This window comes from Phycodurus eques, chromosome 4 (genome assembly GCF_024500275.1).
Source record: "Phycodurus eques isolate BA_2022a chromosome 4, UOR_Pequ_1.1, whole genome shotgun sequence".
NCBI lineage: Eukaryota > Metazoa > Chordata > Actinopteri > Syngnathiformes > Syngnathidae > Phycodurus > Phycodurus eques.
In genome coordinates this window covers 5,937,530-5,959,812 of record NC_084528.1, presented here as the reverse complement: position 1 = coordinate 5,959,812, position 22,283 = coordinate 5,937,530, and the positions used below count along the sequence as shown (strand labels likewise).

General features: G+C 40.4%; 2 protein-coding genes across 4 annotated transcripts in view; both read left to right on the top strand.

Annotated features, from left to right (window-relative positions):
• The window catches only part of ubr5 (ubiquitin protein ligase E3 component n-recognin 5), a 133,009-nt gene extending 127,340 nt beyond the window's left edge, over positions 1-5,669 (top strand). Inside the window, 6 exon segments of the mRNA XM_061673734.1 lie at positions 2,242-2,326; positions 2,408-2,563; positions 4,070-4,183; positions 4,347-4,491; positions 4,601-4,686; positions 4,844-5,669. Of these exon segments, the coding sequence (XP_061529718.1) occupies positions 2,242-2,326; positions 2,408-2,563; positions 4,070-4,183; positions 4,347-4,491; positions 4,601-4,686; positions 4,844-5,056 (799 nt within the window). The 3' untranslated portion in view covers positions 5,057-5,669.
• A 2,252-nt stretch (positions 5,670-7,921) lies between these two features.
• On the top strand, positions 7,922-21,148 carry LOC133401151 (protein LYRIC-like). Of its 3 annotated transcripts, none has more exons than XM_061673733.1 (13): positions 7,922-8,569; positions 8,772-8,894; positions 10,053-10,125; positions 10,719-11,765; positions 13,689-13,739; positions 13,869-14,015; positions 16,195-16,266; positions 16,347-16,415; positions 16,540-16,676; positions 17,801-17,920; positions 19,696-19,806; positions 19,969-20,089; positions 20,359-21,148. In XM_061673733.1, the coding sequence occupies exons 1-13, from the start codon at positions 8,240-8,242 to the stop codon at positions 20,424-20,426; spliced, it is 2,469 nt and encodes an 822-aa protein (XP_061529717.1). In that variant the 5' UTR covers positions 7,922-8,239; the 3' UTR covers positions 20,427-21,148. The 3 variants fall into 3 exon arrangements, with proteins under 3 accessions (XP_061529717.1, XP_061529716.1, XP_061529715.1); XM_061673732.1 differs by having other exon boundaries at positions 16,537-16,676; XM_061673731.1 differs by having other exon boundaries at positions 16,525-16,676.
• Positions 21,149-22,283: the final 1,135 nt, after the last annotated feature.

Genomic DNA, 22,283 nt, shown 5'->3' with positions numbered 1-22,283 from the left:
TATGATATGCAAATCATTGTATTCTGTTTTTATTTGTTTAACACAACGTCCCAACTTCATTGGAATTGGGGTTTTATATATATGTGTGTGTATATATGTATGTATGTGTGTGTGTGTACATATATATATATAAATCAAGCATTATACTGTAACTAGGAAAGCTTGAAAATAAAAATGCATGCCATACATACCATTTTGATCCCTGTAGGACAAATAAAATTACTCCTGTTTTTTTTTTTCTATTGGAAACATTTACATTATTAAAAAAAAGGACACGTTCTCCTAATATCATTGCCATACAACACGAGTGTAAGGGTGAACTTATTTGGATCCATTTGAGGTATCAATTTAAAAAGAAAGACCCAGTATAGATAACAGATTTCATAGCCTGTGCAAACGAAGCCTATTGTTTCGCTGCTTGCATGCTTTGGCTGTTCACTACTACGTTAATTTCTTGTGTATAATATGCTCTCGATTATAATGCGTACACCCCCAAAGTTGACCCCAAAAATCAAGAAAAGTCTTCTACCCATTTACAATGCGCACCCATGACTTTCTTTCCATTCATACATTTATACTTTTAAATAATTTTTCTGATTCTCATCAGTTACAGTGTATTATTCATACTGAGATTTACTTGCTCTTTAATTATGTGTTTAACTGTGGTGTGCCTTAGTGTTTAGTTTTGACAGCTTTAAGTAGGTACTTTCCACCTACCACATGCATGTACACATACACGTGAGCCGACTTGAACAACATAGTGAAAACTATATAGGTCATCTGTCTGGTTACCACTTTCACTCCTGGTGCAACAAGATGCAGAGGGGGGATAAACACACAAGCTCTATTAACATTCACATTATGACAACAATTTAGGGGATTAGGGGACTAACTGACATAAAACAGCAGTTTAACACCTGCACGTCTGATGTTTGTAGCAAACTGATCCGTGTCAAAATCAGTATAGAATGAGTTATGATAAATTTACTGGAGCCAAACTAACTTACCTCAATACAAGTGAATGGAAGAAATGACTGGGGATTCCCAGTTCAAGATGGCGGCTAGGTCTGCATGCACTCATCCAGCCGAGGTTCCCTCTATTGGTTTATATATCTCTATGGTTCCCCCCTACATACACGGTCACTTGCTCTGCTCCCTGCCCCCGACTGACTCATCCAATCACAAATGAAACAGCAGCCAGGTTAGATTTGTGATTGACAGTCAGTGGGAAAGGCTAGATAAGAGAGGGTCAATGTCTGCTGCAGCTGCTTTGGTTTATGATAGTTTCACCAGACTATGACTAATCACGGCAACAAAACCAGTGGCATCTGTAACAAAAGTGCCGTGGAACATCGTGAAAACATATCTACAAGCGCCAGCTCGTGTTGTCACTGCGTGGATCACTGGATCCTGCAGTTTTGGGTCAGTAAACACAGAAACGGAAGCCATTCTATGCATCCTCGGCCAAGCAGCGCCGTTTCACACCAACACGGGCCACCTCATGAGCGTGTGCGCCATCAATGTAACTCCTCCGCTTTGCTCTGCAGTCAAATGTTTTCACATTGGACTCCACCACTACAGAATTGCTGAGGGGCTGTATGTACAGGCACTGTTTTTTTTTTTGTGTGTATCCGAATGCTGTAGCTGTAGGCTGTTCACTGTACTGTATTTTTAAGGGTGCAGCAACGTTTGAAGATGTTTGTAAGCGTTTGAAATGCTATTAGTGTTTTGAGATCATAAATTTTAATATATTTATGGTTTTAAACGATTAGTTTAAATATTAGTCAGTTCAAAATTCACAAACTGTCTTTGGGAAGAGAGGGATATGGCTATATATATTTTTGTAAAACCAGATGGTTAATAGGACTATAACAAACGGATTATTTATTTTATGGAACAGACATATTGGGGAAACATTTGTGTTGCAAATTGTCAGTAATGGAATAACATATAAACCAATTATGTAACATGCATGTCGGGTATGTTCTACTTCCTACTCCTTTTTGAGCACTGCTTTATTAATTTATTTCGGTTTATCCAGTTTTGTATGTAGTCTTAGAAATAAACTGCTTCATTCATTCAATATAGGCTATTCGCGGGTGGGTTCATTCCATATCCCCTGCCAAAAGTGGGTGTCCACTGTATTACTGTTGGTCAAAGATGAGGTGTTTGTCTTCATTCTTTACGTGACTAAAATTCTTCAACAGTGACTTTGTAACATGATTGTCATTTTCACCATAGGATATTGGGGTTGTGTCTCCTCCAGAATGAGCTCTGTCCAATAACATTGAATAGGCATGTAATCAAGGTCTTGCTTGGAAGAAAGGTAGACAAAACCCCTCCTCAAATACAATTTGTGACATAAAATTGATTGTACTAACAATTCCTACTCTGTCATTCACTGCAGGTGAACTGGCATGATTTTGCATTCTTTGACCCGGTCATGTACGAGTCTCTGAGGCAGCTTATCCGCCATTCACTGGCTGGTGAAGCAGAAGCAGTATTTTCTGCGATGGACTTGGCCTTTGCCATTGACCTTTGCAAAGAGGAAGGGGCTGGACAGGTAAATTGACCTTATGAATATTCTTTCAACAAAGAACAGCTTCATCCCAGGTGGTTGCTTGTAGCGCTGTCATATTAAACAGTGATCCATGTGTTTTAGTTGTTTTTTGATGGGTTTTTTGGGGGGGTCTTAGATTGGTGAAAATCTGCAATATGGATGGACCTTATATAAATTATAATTTATAGTACTTTTACCCCTTAACATGCTTTAAACATTCAAAAACACTTTACCATTTTAAAACACACCTTTTAAAGGATTCCTTATCACCTGTTCTCACTCGCTGTCAAGAAATAGGAGACGTTTGTATATCACTTTGAAGAAACAAATAGAAGACTCTACTTGCAGTTTTCCAAATAAGAGGCCAAGCGTGCTTCCTTCAAGCTGTCGTTTTCAGTCCCAGTCGAGGTTGACTGTAAAACTGACACACAAAACAAGACAAACATTGTATATTTAAACACAAAAATGTTTTACCAAACCATATCATTTTGTCTAACGAACGTGCGCTATTGTAATCCTAACATAATGCAAAAAGGACAGGCTAACGTAAATTAGCATGGATTTTACAGTAATTGTAAAGCTTCACACAACTGCTACTTTAACACACACATTGAGCAGCAATACATACAAACGGAGCATGCGATAATATTCACTGGAATTTATTCTGTGGTCTGTGGAAATGACAATTACTGTTTAATATAACTCATAAATAACACTAAACGGCAAAAAGGGAGAAAAATATAAAGAGAGGTGTAAATGGCTGCCAAACTCGCTGGTGCTGTCTTTTGGGGACTACAGTATTGGTTGGGGACCTTCTCTACCTCTTCTCGCTGTTAATTATGTTGGATCTCTTCCAGTAGACCTCAATGCTGCCTAGCATGTTGCATCACAACGTGGTACTACACTGAAGGCGCACAACTTGATATTCAGACTTGTCTATACTGTAAAAACCCATAAACGATCGCTTAAAAATCTGCAACAAAGGGGGGATTCACTTTACATCCAAGTACTGTATGCTGAGTGTGCTTTGATTGTAGCAACATATGGAGATTTCTGTATAGTTTGAATGAGCACCACTTGCAGTCAAGGCAGCAACGGAGACAGCAACACTGCTGCCTATTGGATGGAGAAACGGGCTTACCCACACGTTAATATTCTCAATTTGTGGGTGTGAATATCTTGAAAACTGCGTCACGTCAAAAATAAATGCGCATGTCCGCTGAGCCACAAACGCATCAACAATTCACAAGTAGAATTTAATATGTACAAATAAGTAATGAAAAATGCAACACACAACATTAAAAATCACGTATAAATTAATGATATATTTGTGGATCTGAAAAATGTGTCAATCGCAGATATATTTGTAGAAATAATTTTTAGACAAATGTCTCCTTATATTAAACAGCCACTGCAAGTTATAAAACCCCACAATGCTTCCAGCCAACTCAGGATAAATGACACCTATTATTAACCTTGTTAAAGTTGACAGTTTTCTTCCTGGTCTAGGTGGAGCTTCTCTCTGGCGGGGTCAACATGCCTGTAACTCCCCTCAATGTGTATGAGTATGTGCGGAAGTACGCAGAGCACAGAATGCTTGTGGTAGCTGAGCAACCGCTGCATGTGAGTCCTTTTCCATGGAAGTGAATACACCATCAGTACAGTTATCGAGTGTTCTACTAAACTTTCATGTTTTGTCATTATAAAATACCATGAAATGTTTCTGGTTTGGAAAGACTGCCTATCATGTTAATTGACATGTATTCACAAACTTTGTCCATCCAAGGCAATGAGGAAGGGTTTGCTGGATGTACTTCCTAAGAACGCCCTGGAAGATCTGACTGCTGAGGACTTCCGATTGCTTGTCAATGGTTGCGGAGAGGTCAACGTGCAGATGCTCATTAGCTTCACATCCTTTAATGACGAGTCTGGTATGTCTGCTTGGTCTGGATCTTACATCTGTCAGTCATCACCATTACCTTACAATACAATTCTTGCTATTGTACACTGATAATACTAAAAGACTTATTTGTTCAACAGGGGAGAATGCAGACAAACTACTGCAGTTTAAGCGGTGGTTTTGGTCTATAGTTGAGAAGATGAGCATGACGGAGCGGCAAGATCTGGTAAAATCTGATTTGTAAATCTACACGCATGACTGGGCCTTACAGCAAAAATTATTTGTAATAATTAATCATTCTTCCTTCTCAACCCAATACTGAATAATTTACCATTACAAAGGTTTTTCTGAATGGTTATACTAATTAATTTTCTCGTCATCAGGTATACTTTTGGACTTCCAGCCCATCCCTGCCAGCCAGCGAAGAGGGCTTTCAGCCAATGCCTTCCATTACCATCCGGCCCCCAGATGACCAGCACCTCCCCACAGCCAATACGTGCATCTCGCGCCTCTACGTGCCACTCTATTCTTCAAAACAGATACTCAAACAGAAGCTCCTGTTAGCCATTAAGACCAAGAACTTTGGTTTCGTGTAGAGGTTAAACAGAAAAGTTAAAAAAAAAAAAAAAAAAAAAAAAAAAGTAAAACATGTTTACTGTTGTGTAATATTTACTTAGCTCCATTTTGTAGATTTATTTTTTGTCTATACAATTTTATTAAAATTCGACATACTGTCGCTATCTCCCCAGACAATATTTGTGTTGTGAACACAGTTATTTTCATTTCCTTTTTTTTTCTTTGTATCAAAACTAAAATGAAAAAGATCTATCAGTCCAGAACATTCCTGCATTGGCACTGTAAAATGTAAAGCCCACAGCTCTGCTCTATTAGCTTAAACGTATGCTTCCCAGGAATTTGGTCTGACAGAAGGCTGTCTGCCGAAACCCAGCCAAAGATGACGGCAGTAGAGGTATTTAAAAGAAGACACTGTGATTATTATTTTCCTTCCCAAGAAAAGTACTATCACTGACAGTTCACTGCTGCCTTTCTGGAAAATCTTCTTTTTTTTTTTTTTCTTGTACAGGGGGAGTACGGAATTTCAAAATAAACTTCGATGCAAAACGTTGGACATTCTTTCTTTCTGTGCACCAAGCAATTCAGATGATAACTGCAGTAAAGATTTCAGTTGCATCTCAAAATTCAGGGATTGTTTGCTCATAGCTTTCTGATATGATATCGGTGCAAGACAAATCAGGATATGTTTGCACAAGATATTTGACGAAAATGGTACCTAATACCGATTACATTTTTGCACAGACAATAAATTACGCTGCGTATTTCACTGCAGTCAGTATAGCCTCTTCGATTTTCAATACACATCTGTTCAAACAGCCATCAAGGTAAAGCACTGCCATTCTGCTTCAGTCAGTTACAAGTCTATCCAGTATGTGAAATTTGGATAAAAATCAGACCTGGCTGGCATTTCAGAATTAAAGCCATTTAAAATCTGTAAATGTTACTCAACTAATTTCAGTGTGGCATTTGAAATTGTACCCGTTATCACTAAACCATTTCAGTAACAGCAGATACTAGACTATTCCATGATGAGTTTCAGGTCTAATGTAACTCAAATAAAAGCCCATCGAAATCTGCATATGTGACTAGCGTTAACTGTAAATTTACATATAACCTCCCTGATATCACTTCAGGTGGTAAATTATCCCATGACGCATGAAGTTTCATTAAAGTCTGATACAACATTTCAGAATAAAAGTCATTAGATCTGTCAGTGATCTCTATCTTCACGTAACCTTTCCAGTTCTTGCAGTTTTCAAAACATTCCAGGACAACACACAAGAAGTGTTAAGATCTGGTATATCATCATAGTAAAGGCTCTTTGAAATCTGGATATGTGATTATTATTATTACATGTAATTTCAGAGACACTTAACCATTCTACTTCTATGAGATCCTACTCAACTATCCCATGATGGTGCCCAGAACGGATGTAGCATTACAGAATAGAAGGCTTCTTAACGTCTACATTGGATGATTACATTCTTCTGATTTCAGAGTGACAAAATAAAAAATAATCCTCACTCACTCACTCACTTTTGGCAGTTACTTGACCAGTGGTTCTCAAACCTTTTATACCAAATCCATCCATTCGCAGAGTCGCTTCTCCTCATAAGGGTCGCGGGAGTGCTGGAGCCTATCCCAGCTATCATTGGGCAGGAGGCGGGGTACACCCTGAGCTGGTTGCCAGCCAATCGCAGGACACATATAAACAATCAACCATTCACACCTACGGGTAATTTAGTGTCTTCAATTAACCTACCATGCATGTTTTTGGGAAAACCCACGCAGGAGAACTTGCAAACTCCACACAGGCGTGGCCGGGGATTGAACCCAAGGTCCTCAGAACTGTGAGGCAGACGCTCTAACCAGTCGTCGCTTTATGCCAAGTACCACTATAAAGACCAGCTTTAAAGGTTAAGTAGTAGGCCGAAGTGTTCATCAAAATCGATGCAGAGGTTGAATTCTTAAAAGGTTTATTTTTGTAAACCACTATCATGCAGTTTTAACATTAACACTGCTTAAATACAGAAAATGTTAAAAAATATATTAAAGATCCAACTCAATGGATTACAAAAGTTAAAATTTTGTATTAAATGTTCGAAAACAAACTACTAAAAGATAAAATGCAAATGTATTGAATTTAAAAGAATTACCGGTATACTTAACAAAGGTACTGGAATGGATTAACAAAAAAAAATAAGCCACTAACATTTTTCACAGTATGAGGATTTCAGTGATTCTTTGTACCACTGGAAGGACTCGTATACCATAGGTATGGTATCTTATTGTTTTCGTATTGTCACTTCCATGTCTATTCTTGACTGTGTGGGGTTCGCATGTTCTCCCTGTGGATGCGTGGGGTTTTCTCCCATATTCCCACCACATGTATGGTAGGTTAATTGAAGACTAAATTGCCCATAGGTTTGAATGCGATTGGCTGCCAACCAGTTCAGGGTGTACCCTGCCGTCCGCCCGCAGTCAGATGGGAAAGGCTCCAGCACACCCGCAATCGTAGTGATGACAAGCGGTGTAGAAAATGGATGGATGGACTACACGAACACAATATCGGATCAAAACATTATATTGTTGAAAAGTTGCTTCATTTAAATTTCATAGAGAAGGCACTACAATATCACGTTTCCTTGAACTTGGAAAAAGTAACGTTCATTGTCTGAAAAAACATTCACGATAGGCCAAAGCAGGTGGAAAATGTTATTTGATTTTTTTTTTCATATTTAATTTCAGTATATTACATTCTGTCTGTAAAAAAAATGGACGTTTTCGTCAACATTACTGGTAGCGTCACAGCTGGGAAATTCTGTAATGCATAATGAATTAGTAGTGTTGGGCGAAATTCGGGTTTTCTAACTTCCGGTGAGTATTGAATGCAGCACAATTTTGAGAGGGCATCGTTCCTCCTACAGTCGAAGCCATATGAGGTGAACCGGTTTGCCTGCGGACACAGTAGACACGTTGTGGGTATGCCATACGATGATATCGTCGTTTACGGACTACGAAGCAAATTTAGGTTTTGAAAAAAAAAGAATGGGTCAATTGAGTTGGGCTAGCTGTTAGCTAGCTAGGCCGATGTAGTTATTGAAAGAGGTGATGCGTTTAATGTTGTTTCGCAATTTTTAGCTAGCACTGCAGGCTACGTGGACTAAATTGTGAATCGTCGGGTAGCTTTTTTAGCGACACACATGGAACAGTGGAGGGACGCGGCCTCTCAGCAGGCCAAACTGCTTGCAATTCGGGTGAATGAATTGTTGTCCAAGGGCCAGGAGTTTTTGCGAACCGAGCTCGGAGTGGATCTGGCGCTCAGGCCCGAGCTCATTCCGCCATGGGTGATCCTCCTTGCGGTGTGCGCCGGCTTCGTGCTCATGCTTGCAATATGGGCCTCGATGTGCCAGGCTCTCTTCAAGAAGCGGCCTGCAATCACCGTCGTGCAGGACACCGTCGAGGTAAAACCAAGTGCCAGTAAACCTGTCAAATCGGAGGAGCCCAAGAAGAGGAAGAAAAGGCCGGAAAAGGCACGTAAATAAAACCGCTAATCACATTTTAATCACAACTGTACCCTAATCCAAATTAGCTACTAAGCTAACGCTCCGGACTAGCATTCGACGGAAGCCTCCCAATGTTCCTTAAAAAAAAAGAAACAAAACAAAAAACATAATGCATTCATTTTGTTGTACATTTGCTGAATTTTTTTGTCGTTCTTTATTTCGTCCTCAGAAAGTCCAGCCAAATGGAAGAGCTGTCACTGACGCACAGGACGAAGACGCCATAGTTAGTGGAGCTAGAGTGCCACATCAACAGCCACCTCCTCCAGAAACCATGAGTGAAAAAGCTGTAGAGGTAATGTGTGGGCCAAAGCCATATAATTTCCCTAAACCTGCTCTTTTGAGCATTGTGTCAATATAGCTGTGACCCACATCACAGTCAAGTACAGATGCCAGATATTTAGAAAGTACTCAACCTTTAAAAAGATAATTCGATTAACACTGTCAGAGGTATTCACCAACAGTAGTTATTGTCAGACTGAAGCGTGTTTCTAGTGTTTTCATTATTACATGAAAATGGAAAAATGTTCACTACATTTCTCAATATGATGTTACATTGTATCATCTACATGGTGGTCTACAACATTAACTTTTGGTTGTAATGTTCGATAAATTGTTCTGTCCCACAACAAATCACAATCACTGATGAGAAGCATAAGCATCATGATTGAGAATTGTCAGATCAGCATTGGATGTCCTTAATAGGGCCCGACCGACCGAGAGGGATTTCTTTTAGGCCGATTCCGATATGTGGCAGAATAAAATTGATAACAGATTAAAAGGCAGATTTATATAAAAAAAAAAAAAAAAAACTTGTTGGGTTTATAACAACAAAGATATTAATTACAGGCAAAACATTTAAGTTTTACAACAGAGAAAAATGTGTTTGAATCATATTGTAATGTTTAAAAAATAAAATTGATTTGAAAAGGGCTAATTAGTATTTCCCGATTAATTCAGCCGGCCCTTAGTGCAGGTGTTCCTAATGTGGTTGAATGTATTTTATTGATCCTGTGAAAAGAAAGGTAGTTGGGGGAGGACATGCTGTGTCAGTGTCACCCTTCAGTGATGTAACCACAGCAGCTGCCCGTGTTGGGTTTCAGTGTTAGCTGTAACCTGCAGATGTTGCAAACCTCCAGGGGGTTGTCAACTGTCTTAAGTCAAAGCAATTAATTCAATACCACCTCTGTGATGGCATTATGTAACAAAATGTCAAATAGGTGTTATGAATCTATGTAGTTGTGCAGATAGAGTGGATGGACTTAAATTTTTGGAATTATTAAAACGAGATATACTGTGCATGTAGTTTCACCTATAAATAGACTTGACTTGAGTATGCTTATTTGATTGACTGCTTGCTGATAAAATCCTATGTCCTGCTGCCTAGTGTGTTATAGGTCATTCTCCTACAAATTCAATTGTCTTCTTTTAATGACTTTATTTCTCATCTTAGACGAAGTCCAAGAAGAAAGTCAAACAGGCAGTGAAGGAGACGGTGAAAGCTGTTGGAAAGGAGCCAGAGGGAGGTAAACTATGATAACTCGTGTTCATTCAACTACAAAAAAAAGTTAGTTGTGGGAAAACTGAGTGTGGTTATTGTTTAATTAAGCCAGATGTTTTAATTGTCCAACAGGTTTTTCCAACCAATGCCATAAATATTTTGGAGACATGATGCTATTAATTGAAACCGTAGAGGTGTCAATTGAACAATGTTTAAGTGTGGTACAGTATTGTTTCTCAAGCTAATATTTTGGTTACATTACAATGCTTAGCTACAACAGCAATACATTAAAAACAATAGTAATTTAATTCATTCCATGACTGAAGTCATACGTCAATTGACTCACACGTAATCATCACATAATTTACCAAGGTGGAGGTCAATCGTCTATTCAGCACATTAGTTGCGATTGTTGTGATACCTTTATCAAAGCAACAACCTGATAAAAACAAGTTACAAGTAGTGGATAAACATCTCCACCACAGACGAGCACTGTACATGTGTACATGGAAGTATTTTTTTTTTGTGGTAGGATGTGTCTAAGCAGTCTGCTTCATCATTGTACCTTATTCATAACTCAATTTTTTTTTTTTTTTGTAATTCCACATCACTCTTCAGGCACATGGGAGACTAAGGTCAGCAACAAGGAAAAACGGGAAAAACGCAAGAAGGACAAGAGTTCCAGCGATGGTTCCGCCAGTCCTGGTGGTGGTGGTGGCGGCAGCACTCCTGTGAGCGCTACTCCAGAGCTGCGCAAAGCCTCATCTAATCCAGAGCAGCGCAAAGCCTCAGCTAATCCAGAGCAGCGCAAAGCCTCAGCTAATCCAGAGCAGCGCAAAGCCTCAGCTAATCCAGAGCAGCGCAAAGCCTCAGCTAATCCAGAGCAGCGCAAAGCCTCAGCTACTCCAGAGCAGCGCAAAGCCTCAGCTACTCCAGAGCAGCGCAAAGCCTCAGCTACTCCAGAGCAGCGCAAAGCCTCAGCTACTCCAGAGCAGCGCAAAGCCTCAGCTACTCCAGAGCAGCGCAAAGCCTCAGCTACTCCAGAGCAGCGCAAAGCCTCAGCTACTCCAGAGCAGCGCAAAGCCTCAGCTACTCCAGAGCAGCGCAAAGCCTCAGCTACTCCAGAGCAGCGCAAAGCCTCAGCTACTCCAGAGCAGCGCAAAGCCTCAGCTACTCCAGAGCAGCGCAAAGCCCCAGCTAATCCAGAGCAGCGCAAAGCCCCAGCTAATCCAGAGCAGCGCAAAGCCCCAGCTAATCCAGAGCAGCGCAAAGCCCCAGCTAATCCAGAGCAGCGCAAAGCCCCAGCTAATCCAGAGCAGCGCAAAGCCTCAGCTAATCCAGAGCAGCGCAAAGCCTCAGCTAATCCAGAGCAGCGCAAAGCCTCAGCTAATCCAGAGCAGCGCAAAGCCTCAGATAATCCAGAGCAGCGCAAAGCCTCAGCTAATCCAGAGCAGCGCAAAGCCTCAGCTAATCCAGAGCAGCGCAAAGCCTCAGCTAATCCAGAGCAGCGCAAAGCCTCAGCTAATCCAGAGCAGCGCAAAGCCTCAGCTACTCCAGAGCAGCGCAACGCCTCAGCTACTCCAGAGCAGCGCAACGCCTCAGCTACTCCAGAGCAGCGCAAAGCCTCAGCAGCCACGCCATCTGTCAACCAGAAGAAGAAAAAAGGTTTGCGTGTTCATGAAGGCTGTACTACTTTCAGAAAGTTTTACAGTTCTAAGTTAAATATGGTGGTCAACGGACAAGTATTCCATGCCTTTCTGATGTTAGTCATTTTACATTACTTTTGGAATTATCTTTTGTCTCCACATTGTTGTAACAGTTGTTGTTGGCGCAATGCTCTATAAATACAGTGGGGCAAAAAAGTAGTTAGTCAGCCACCAATTGTGCAAGTTTTTCCACTTAAAAAGGAGAGAAAGAGACCTGTAATTTGCATCATAGGTATACCTCACCTATGAGAGAGGAAAAAAAATCCAGAAAATCACAGCTGATTTAAAAAAAAATTTATTAGGAAATTATGGTGGAAAATAAGTATTTGGTCAAAAACAAAGGTTCATCTCAACTTTATATACCCTTTCTTGGCAATGACAGAGGTCAAATGCTTTCTGTAAGTCTTAACAAGGTTTTCACACACTGTTGCTGGTATTTTGCCCACTTCCTCCATGCAGATCTCCACTAGAGCAGTGATGTTTTTGGGGCTGTCGCTGGGCAACACAGACTTTCAACTCCCGCCAAAGATTTTCTATGGGGTTGAGATCTGGAGACTGGCTAGGCCACTCCAGGACCTTGAAATGCTTCTTACGAAGCCACTCCTTCTTTGCCCGGGCGGTGTGTTTGGGATCATTGTCATGCTGAAAGACCCAGCCTCGTTTTATCTTCAATGCCTTTGCTGATGGAAGGAGGTTTTCACTCAAAATCTCAAGATACACAGCCCCATTCATTTTTTCCTTTACACTGCTCAGTTGTCATGGTCCTTTTGCAGAAAAACAGTGCCAAAGTGTGATGTTTCCACCCCCATGCTTCACGGTAGGTATGGTGTTCTTTGGATGCAACTTGGCATTTTTTCTCCAAACACAAGTTGAGTTTTTACCAAAAAGTTTTATTTTGGTTTCATCTGACCCTATGACATTCTCGCAATCCTCTTCGGGATCATCCAAATGCTCTCTAGCAAACTTCAGACGGGCCTGGACATTTACTGGCTTAAGCAGGGGGACACGTCTGCCACTGCAGGATTTGATTCCCTGGCGGTGTAGTGTGTTACTGATGGTAGCCTTTGTTACTTTGGTCCCAGCTCTCTGCAGGCCATTCAGTTGGTCCCCCCCCCCCCAGTTGTGGTATTTATGCTCACCGTTCTTGTCATCATTTTGACCCCACGGGGTGAGATTTTGCATGGAGCCCCAGGTTGAGGGAGATTATCAGCGGTTTTGTATGTCTTCCATTTTCTAATAATTGCTCCCACAGTTGATTTTGTTTTTGTTTTTTTTCTCCTCTCTCCTCACCAAGCTGCTTACCTATTGCAGATTCAGTCTTCCCAGCCTGGTGCAGGTCTACAATTTTGTTTCTGGTGTCCTTTGACAGCTCTTTGGTCTTGCCCATAGTGGAGTTTGGAGTGTGACTGTTTGAGGTTGTGGACAGGTGTCTTTTATACTGATAACGAGTTCAAACAGGTGCTATTAATACAGGTAACGAGTGGAGGACAGAGGAGGCTCTTCAAGAAGTTACAGGTCTGTGTGAGCCAGAAATGTTGCTTGTTTGTCGATCAAATACTTATTTTCCACCATAATTTGCTAATAAATTATTTAAAAATCGGACAGTGATTTTCTTTTTTTTTTCTCATTTTGTCTCTCCTAGGTGAGGTATACCTATGATGAGAATTACAGGCCTCTCTCATCTTTTTAAGTGGGAGAACTTAACAATTGGTGGCCGACTAAATACTTTTTTGCCCCACTGTACATGCATCAGGGAAATAGATTGCAGGATTCCCTATTGTGCTGTATGTTCACACATTTGCCTGAATGTTTTCTCTTAACAGAAATACACATGGAAATGTACCTTGCATTTTATTGACCTTACGCAATCCTTTCTTTCTAGGAGAGTCTTCGAAAGTGACAGCAGAGAAGTGTAATGCTGCTGTGTCTCACGGTAATTGTCAGTGGAATGCATCTTAACACTGGTGTCTCATTCAGACATTGATCAATTTTACTGTGTTTGTGTCATTAACTTGATCTGTGTATCCTGCCTAACTATCAAGCATTTATTTGTTGGTATCAGTTAACAACATTGAGACACCATTAGTAGCAGCAGGTGTTGTGGCTGACAGTCAAGCTGTCAAGGTTCCTCACACTGTTGCTCCAAAGACTCGAGGCTCGTGGATTGCCACAAGAGAACCAGCGCCACTGTGGAAGACAGACATTGATGGTAAAATGGAGACATATAATTTAATTATTTCATATGATTTTGAATTATCTTAGAAATCATAGCAATAGAATTTCAATAATCGATTCCTGGTACAATCATCACAATTTCTCCTAACTATGAATTGATCATGGTCAAGTCTCAAGCACCTGCAATAGGTTATGGATCATTTTCATGAAATTTGATGAGTAACTGGAAAGGGGGGTTGGTAATCAAGTTTTTTTTAATGGCGCCGCCTTTGTTTCATATGGGTAAATGTCTTCCATGCAGAAACAGTCACGCTTTAAGTCCTATTTTCAAAAAGTTATTTAAATTTGTAGTAATGGCAATCACTATTGACAGAGAAGATGGTCGTGGCCCGTTGAAATACATTTGTTTTTATAACTATAAATAGTACATAAACAGCTTCGTAAAAATTGAGTTGCACAATTTACGTTCCCCTTGAAACTCTGCGGATACAAGTGCATAAATGATCTTAACGACTCATTAAACCCATTACACGCCTTATAAAACCGTGATAACAGTAAAGACGTGCAATAGTGCCGACACTTTATTAATTAATTCGTACATATATATATATATACAAATCTCAGAAATAACACCATTTATTTTGCTGTCTGCTAATGAGTAAATGCAAAATGGCTGCCTCATCCTGGCTCTTCAGCTCAGAGATCCCTCTGGTGTATTGCAAGTTACAACATAATGAGACTGTCTCCAGTGGCAATAAGGGTAAAGACAGCTTGAGTGTGACAGACCATTTGTAAAATAATTTTAAAAAGGAACTCTGAAAACACTTGCATGCATACATTTTTGTGTTAATCAATAGGAGACAAATCTTACACAGTATATCAAAAAATCTCATTAGCATCTTCATAAAACATAACCATGAAACTTTATTTTGGACACCTAATGGTAAAGACATTTTTGCATTACAAGTTTGAAGAGTTTATTACTTTAGAATATTTTTCTTATAAATATGACCTTTTAAAGGATTTCAACTGCCACAAATAGCAAGTAAGCTTGCTTTTACCTGCTCTATCTCCAGTGAAAGGGCATCCCGTCTGTTTTTGCTTTTGGGTCCATGATTTATTCTGACAAAGCTTTTAAAGTTTTCCTGCTGTGCTGAAGGGTTGTTGGCAGTAGTTAAATCCCGTGCTGTGCCAGTGAGACAAACTCCCTGTCTGCTTTCGCATCAGCCTTTTGTGGTAGGAAACAGCGGCATTTGGAGACTCTGGGCAGTTGTCCGTTTCTCAGAATTTTCCCCAGGTTCTGTGAAGGCACTAGCTCGTCAGTCGCAATCTTAGCCGTTTCCGTTGGCAACACGTAGCAACAAAAACAGTAAAAGTTCGCTTCGCAGCTGAACTTGCACTTGGTCTGGCGAGCCGTCAATACAACGGCGTTGCCCGATAGCGTCACCTCTAGGCGACACACAGTAAGTGAACAATTCCCAAAGGACTGTTGGAACTTACTTCCATATCCGTTCTGTATGTATTTATCTGAAATTGATACATTTAAAATCAATGCCAAAAGCTCATGTATGAAATTGACAGACGAAAACAACGGATATTTTCGCTATAATTAGTTTGTTAGTTTTGCAAACGTCAAATCGCGTTTTAGTTGACATTTTTAAAAACATTCTCATTTTTACATTTCATTTGCAAAAGTTTTTCGATTTTCGTTTACTATAATAACCTTATGTATGACTGAGACTTAAAAATTAAATTGCAGTTCAAATAGTGTTGCAGGGGGTTTCTGTTACACTTCACAAGTGAGCGGAGCCCTTGCTGACTGATGAGTTAAGACGCTGGGTTTGCAGTCATGTTGCTGGCTGAAATGGCAAACTTGTTGCTCGCAGGTTGTCATCTATCTGGTGACCAGCCATAATTGGGCCTAAATGCGCTCTCCATTCGATTAAGTCATGTTCAACTTCAGTTTAAGATGTAGTTTGTCCACTATCATATGAAAAAGCACAAAACTGTTTTCTTATGAAGCTCAATGAATCAAAACAACTAAAATCATCTTTCCAAGTTTTGAAATTAGGTTAATTTCTCAGAGGAAGCAACACAAACAAAGGGAGTCATCATCTCTACACATAACCATTCAGATAATAGTATTTGTCATTAGAATTCATCTAAAGAGAAAAAAAAAGTACTTTTATTCTTTATTTATTTTTCTTCCCTAGAGTCATGGACTGTGATTGATCGTGTTCCAGCTGATCTAGTTTCCTTTACTAATCTGGGTGTTGCCACAGCTGGTAAGTGCGGTGTGCTTGCAGTGTTTCTCTCACCATTGGAGGAAAACGCATGAGTCATGGTGTGGTGTTTGTGTGTTCAGATCCGCAGCTGGTGGATAAAGCACCATGGCTCAGTCAGCCCAAAGTAGATGATGAGTGGTCAGGATTCAGTAAGAATTTGTAACCTTTTTCCAGTATTCACCTTCTTCCCTCTAAACTGATAACCATCTACTCTCTTTGCCTCCTCTTTACCGCAATTGTTTTTTGACTCTAATTCAGATGGTGTTTCAGCAGATCCCAGCTCTGACTGGAACGCCCCTTCTGAAGTTTGGGGCAACTATGAAGAGCCCAGACCTAAGCCCACTCCTGTTCAGCAGCAGCCTCGGAGTGCTAAACCTAAATCTAAACCTAATCTACTGAGTTTAGCTACTGTGAGTAAGACCTCAGAAAGACCTACAACTGTTTAAAACGGCAAAAATTATCATAAGATAGCCCCTGAGGGCTCTGGACCGCAGGTAGCAGTCCTCCTTTTCTGCCTGACGGTGCCTCATGTCTCAATACATTGAAGTTAAGTGAAGAACTGAATCAAAATGTCAGCCCTATCTAAAGATGATAATTGGTTTTGATTGATACTGACATTAATTTAACACGGTTTCCATATAATTTTTTTGTCACGCTACTATTACAGAGGGATTTCAAAACACTACATGCGCCTTAATGATTTAAATGCAGTTCAGTTTAACATCACTGTAACCTACAACCACAATAAATGAAACCTAAGTCTCTGTGGAGCAATCAAAACCTAACATTACGGCAACACTTTGAACTTTTATCATGTCAACATTGGTCACAAAAATTGACCTGCATTTATTTATAAATTAGTGTCATTGTTAAATGCAGCCGGTCCTCGCCTGCAGTTCATGTTTTTTTTTTTTTTTTGTCTTTCTCTCTCTTCTCCTTTTGGACTTTTGTTGTGCAGCTCTTGCCCTGCTGTTGAAACAGGACAATCAAAAGTATGCTTGAATAAGTTGTATTTTTCTGTAGTTTCACATAGTTAAGACTCATATCATCAATTCTCAGAAATTTTAACAAATACACTTTAATAACCTTTTAAATATTTGATATACTGACTGATCCTCAAGGGAGAACCTTTCCTGCTTTGCTCAAGGGTATGTCAGTCAGTGGCTTAGGAGGGAATTTTTCACTCTGGAACAACCGGTCACATCCATCTATTTTTCAAAAGTTCTTAGCTTTTCTTGAGCGTCTTTTTTTTTTTTTTTTTTTTTAACGACAAAATGCAAGAATAACCTGTTTATGTTGGTGTCATGTAACAAAGATGTTCACACATTTAAACCATTTTGATTGGTAAACTGGATGGACAAGATAGAACACTTGATAATCAAGTATAATACCACACCCCCACAAATAATGTCCTCCAAATTAATGTATTACATCAGTTTCATCTTGGTGAAATAAATGTGCACGTTGGTGTGTTGTTTCATCTCTGCATTCCTGTTTGGATTGGAGCATCTTCATATACATATGTTTTTGTTAGGAGGAGCAGGATGATGAAGATGAAAAGCACAATGGAGAGGCTGCTCCTGATGGAGCTGCTAAAAATAAAAAGAAGAGAAAGAAGAAGAAAAAGGCAGCAGAGGAGGGAGAAGTAGGCCAGGTAACTACCTAGAGTAAAAATGTCTCCATGTTCACGTATGTGAATAGTTTTGTGTGTGTGTGATTGGAACTCAATGAATATTGTTGTTTTCACACAAGCCTTACACAAATGTCAGTATGTCATAGACGGTGGAACCCCCAAAGTGGGATGTCCCAGAAATCATGTGCAATTTGGAGTTCAACCAAAATGCTCTGGGGGAAAAACGAAACTTGCAAGCTATCAACAAATGTTGTGAGATGAGAAATGTTTGCTTTGGAATTCCCCCCCCCAGGTCAACCAAGAAGAAATAAAACTTGACAAATAATGAGCAATTAAACTACTGCATAACTATATGCACCTCACTTTGCAATGCTCACATATGTATTTTGTACGAAAACTATGTTTTGAATTACAGCAATATCTTTAAAATGCCTCTCCAAAGTTTAGCCGTTTTTCTTTAATTTCATTGTATGCCACTGGAAGAAATAGCAATTTGTTGAACTTTTATGGTACATGTGCTATCTTGGACAAATAATAATTGATTGATGCCTGTTGTGATACATAGTTTTCAATTTAATTTTTCATTTATAGTGTGGTTAACTTCTCTTTACATCTTTGACATGTTAAAATGTGTAAAACATTGCCTGTAGTGGTAAAGGTTGTCATGATTGTGACCTGTGGTGTGAATTAATACTAATATTAATGGAGGATTATTAAGGGGTGACGAGCAGAATCACATCATTCTACCTTAATCTATAAATCGAAGTTTAACTAACAGTAAACAATTTAAATGAACAATATCCTTCAATTTTCTGTACCGCTTTTTCCTCACTAGGGTCGCGGGCGTGCTGGCGCCTATCTCCGCTAAATCTGAGCGAGAAGCAGGGTGCACCCAGAACTGGTCGCCAGCCAATTGCAGGGCACGTGTAGATAATCATTCACGCCTACGAGCAATTTAGACTCTTCTATTAAGCGGGATTCTTTCAGATGTCGTCAGAGATTTCTTCAGCGGAAGCGTTTTCACACTTGAGCTCATTGAGCCGTCTCAATGGTCAGGCAGTTCTCCGACTCTTCACCTTTGTCCTTTCATTCCCGTCGCTTAACTGTTTACATGTATTGAAGCTAGTTTATATTGAAGCTTCTAGTTTGTATTGAAGCTAGTTTTCATATTTAAAGCCTGTGTTCTTGTCATTCAAGACCCCGATGTATGTTCGCAAGCGTTGCATGCAAGGTTGATAACACGATCACTCACTGGAATGACAGTCGTGGACCAGATTACAGCGAGAGAGAATCATTAAAATTGGAACATTTAAACAGTTGATGAAAGCGCACAAAAAGTAGTCAGTTGCCTCCAAGGAATGTGTTTTTGGTGGCCATTTGTCCATTCTGCTGCCCCACCGTGGTCTCTCCTGCTGATGGGGGGGCAGCAACTTTGCAGGGGGTTCTCGACAAGACCACGTGCGGGGCTGAGGTTCCTTTGACGCATGGAGAATGCTCTGCTGGGTTCATGGACAATCAATGTAAAATGTGTACGTGTGACGCAGGAGTGATTCCGAATTGTCTGCTTGTAGACCTTAGCCATTCTCGCTACAGACCGTTTGAAGCTTTCATTTTTCATTATTTCTCGTGGGAACATGTTTTGAAAATGCTACAACTTGGTCAACCAGCATTACTGAACAGTTTGTTTCGACTTTGGAGTCAAGTAATTATCAGGGGTAGATACTCTATTTTAGTTGATCACATTTAAGATCACTAAACACCTTAAATCTAACTGCACCTGCACTAATCCTGTTTAGGTTGAAGTACCAGAGAAGAAGTTGGAGCCTACAGCCCCATTGAAAGAGGAGAAGAAAAAGAAGAAACAGAAGCAGCAGCCGCCTGCTCAAGAGCATCCTCCTCCTGTTGAGGTTGGTGGCACTGAAATATTGGGCCATATCACTTGAAGTATCCTATACACAGTGGAACGTCCATGTTTTGTCTCATTAAACAATAAAAAGTCGAGATTAATAATCTTTTGAAACTCAATTTTGTACTCCACCCAAGCTGATATGTAGTCTCTTGCATTTTAGGTGCGACTGGAGCGACCAGCGAAGGTCAGCACATCTCGGAAACCTCTTGCCACACAAGTGCCACTGAAGCAACCTGAGGGACATACCACAGTTCAGATCAACCTTCCTGCTCCAACTCAACGTGAGTGCAATATAGCTTGGCCACTTCAGCCTCAACTGTAAACAACATTGTCATTGCTCGGAAAATATTTGTAAGCTTTCCCTGATTTAATTGTTGACTGTTATAGCGCTGTACAGTTTTTTTTGTTTTTGTTTTTAATAGACTGACAAAATGTCCCTCAAATCCCTTCCTTCTGAGGAAAAAAAGATCCATATTGCTGACACAAATACTTTCAAGTTGTATTTAAGATGAGGGAAACTGACTAAAGTGCCCCCCCCCCCCCTTTCCAGAAAAAACAGAGGAAATCCAGGCCGCCAAGCTGTCTAAGAAGAAGAAGAAGGCAAGGAGGGAGACATGAGTCCGCTTTGCAGTCAACCATATGCAAAAGACTTGACATCCTGATTATGCAACTTTTAAATAAAAGAACTCGGACCTACGGTCACCTGGATGGACTTCAAACACCGACTGAAAAATGAGATCATTTTATACAGTCGTTACGTCATGGAAAAGTAAACCTAGAAGCAGCGTAATCTAATGTCATGCTTTGTGAATTAATTTTTAAACATGCTTTTGATACTGTATTGTAATTCCATTGATTGAACTAAGTGAAGGAGCTAGTCAATTAGAAATATAGATGTAAAGAAATTGTATTATTATTATTGTGGTTACTATGAGGTTACTCAGCATGACAACATTATGCTGAACTGGCCTTTCGTTTTGTCGGCTGTATGGTGAGCATCATTGAAGGAAAAAGGTCCGATGTTAATTTGGACATTTTGACTCATTGTGTGTACGTCTATTCTTATTTTTCATAATCTGAGATTTCATCAGACTCTGTCCATGCGGTTTATCAATTTGTCTGTGTACTGAGACTGCCAATCCCTTCCAGTTTTTACAACATACTGTAATATGCTCTCTGGGTGGAGCCATGTTAGACCCTCTGACTGAAGATGCACCATGTCTTCAACTTCTTCCTGACTTTCCAACTGTAATTGATTCTAAAGTCTAAAGATTCTTTTGTTTAAAAAAAGGTGGTTGGTAATAAAAGTAAAGCAAAAGCCATATGTTAAAAGACCAAAATTACTGTGGATTTCCTTTCCTTTCGGCTTGTCCCGTTACGGGTCGCCACAGCGCGTCTCCTTTTCCGTCTGAGCCTGTCTCCTGCATCCTCTCACCAACTGCCCTCATGTCTCACTACATTGATCAACCTTTTCTTTGGTCTTCCTCTAGCTCGCTTGCCTGGCAGCTCCATCCTCATCATCCTTCTACCAATATACTCACGATTTCTCCCCTGGACGTGTCCAAACCATCGACGTCTACTCTCTAACTTTGTCTCCGAAACATCTAACTTTGCCTGTCCCTCTGATGAGCTCATTTCTAATCCTATCAAACTTGGTCACTCCTAGGGAGAACCTCAATGTCTTCATTTCTGCCACCTCCAGCTCTGGTTCCTGTTGTCTCATCAGTACCACTGTCTAATTCGTACATCATGGCTGGCCCCACCACTGTCTGATAAACTTTGCCCATCATCCTAGCAGAGACTCTTCTGTCACATAACACACCTAACACCTTCCCCTCCACCCGTTCCAACCTGCTTGGACTTGTTTCGTCACTTCCTGACCACACTCATTGCTCTGGACTGTTGACCCCCAGTATTTAAAGTCCTCCACCCTTGCTGTCTCTCCTCCCTGTAGCCTCACTCTTCCCACTCCCCCCCTCTCATTCATGCACATACAGTGTCTAGAAATATTTAACGTCACCGTTTTCTCACTAAATAGTCTTCCAAAGGTGGTATTGATGTGAACATGTCACCAGAATAAGAGTTGTCCAACAGCCAATGACCACTTGTGAAGAGTTTCAAAAAGACCTGGAATTAGCAGGTACCTTTGTCACAAGGAAAACTGAGTAATGTACTCCACCGGCATGGCCTGTATCCACGCTCTCCACACAAGACCCTATTGCTGAAGAAAAAAAAAAAACATACTGCCAAGGAAACCGAGGAGTGTCCCACTTCTTCTTAGCTAACCGCTTTCCTTGTATGATTTCCTGTAGTGTGATGTGATGTTCCACAGCCAAGTCTCCTTCTCTAATTTCCTGCCAGAAGATACACCAAGTACTCTCCTGCCTGCCTCTCTGATCACCTTGGCTGTAGTGGTCCAGTCTTCTGGAAGCTCTTCCTGTCCACCGAGAGCCTGTCTCACCTCTTCCCGAAAAG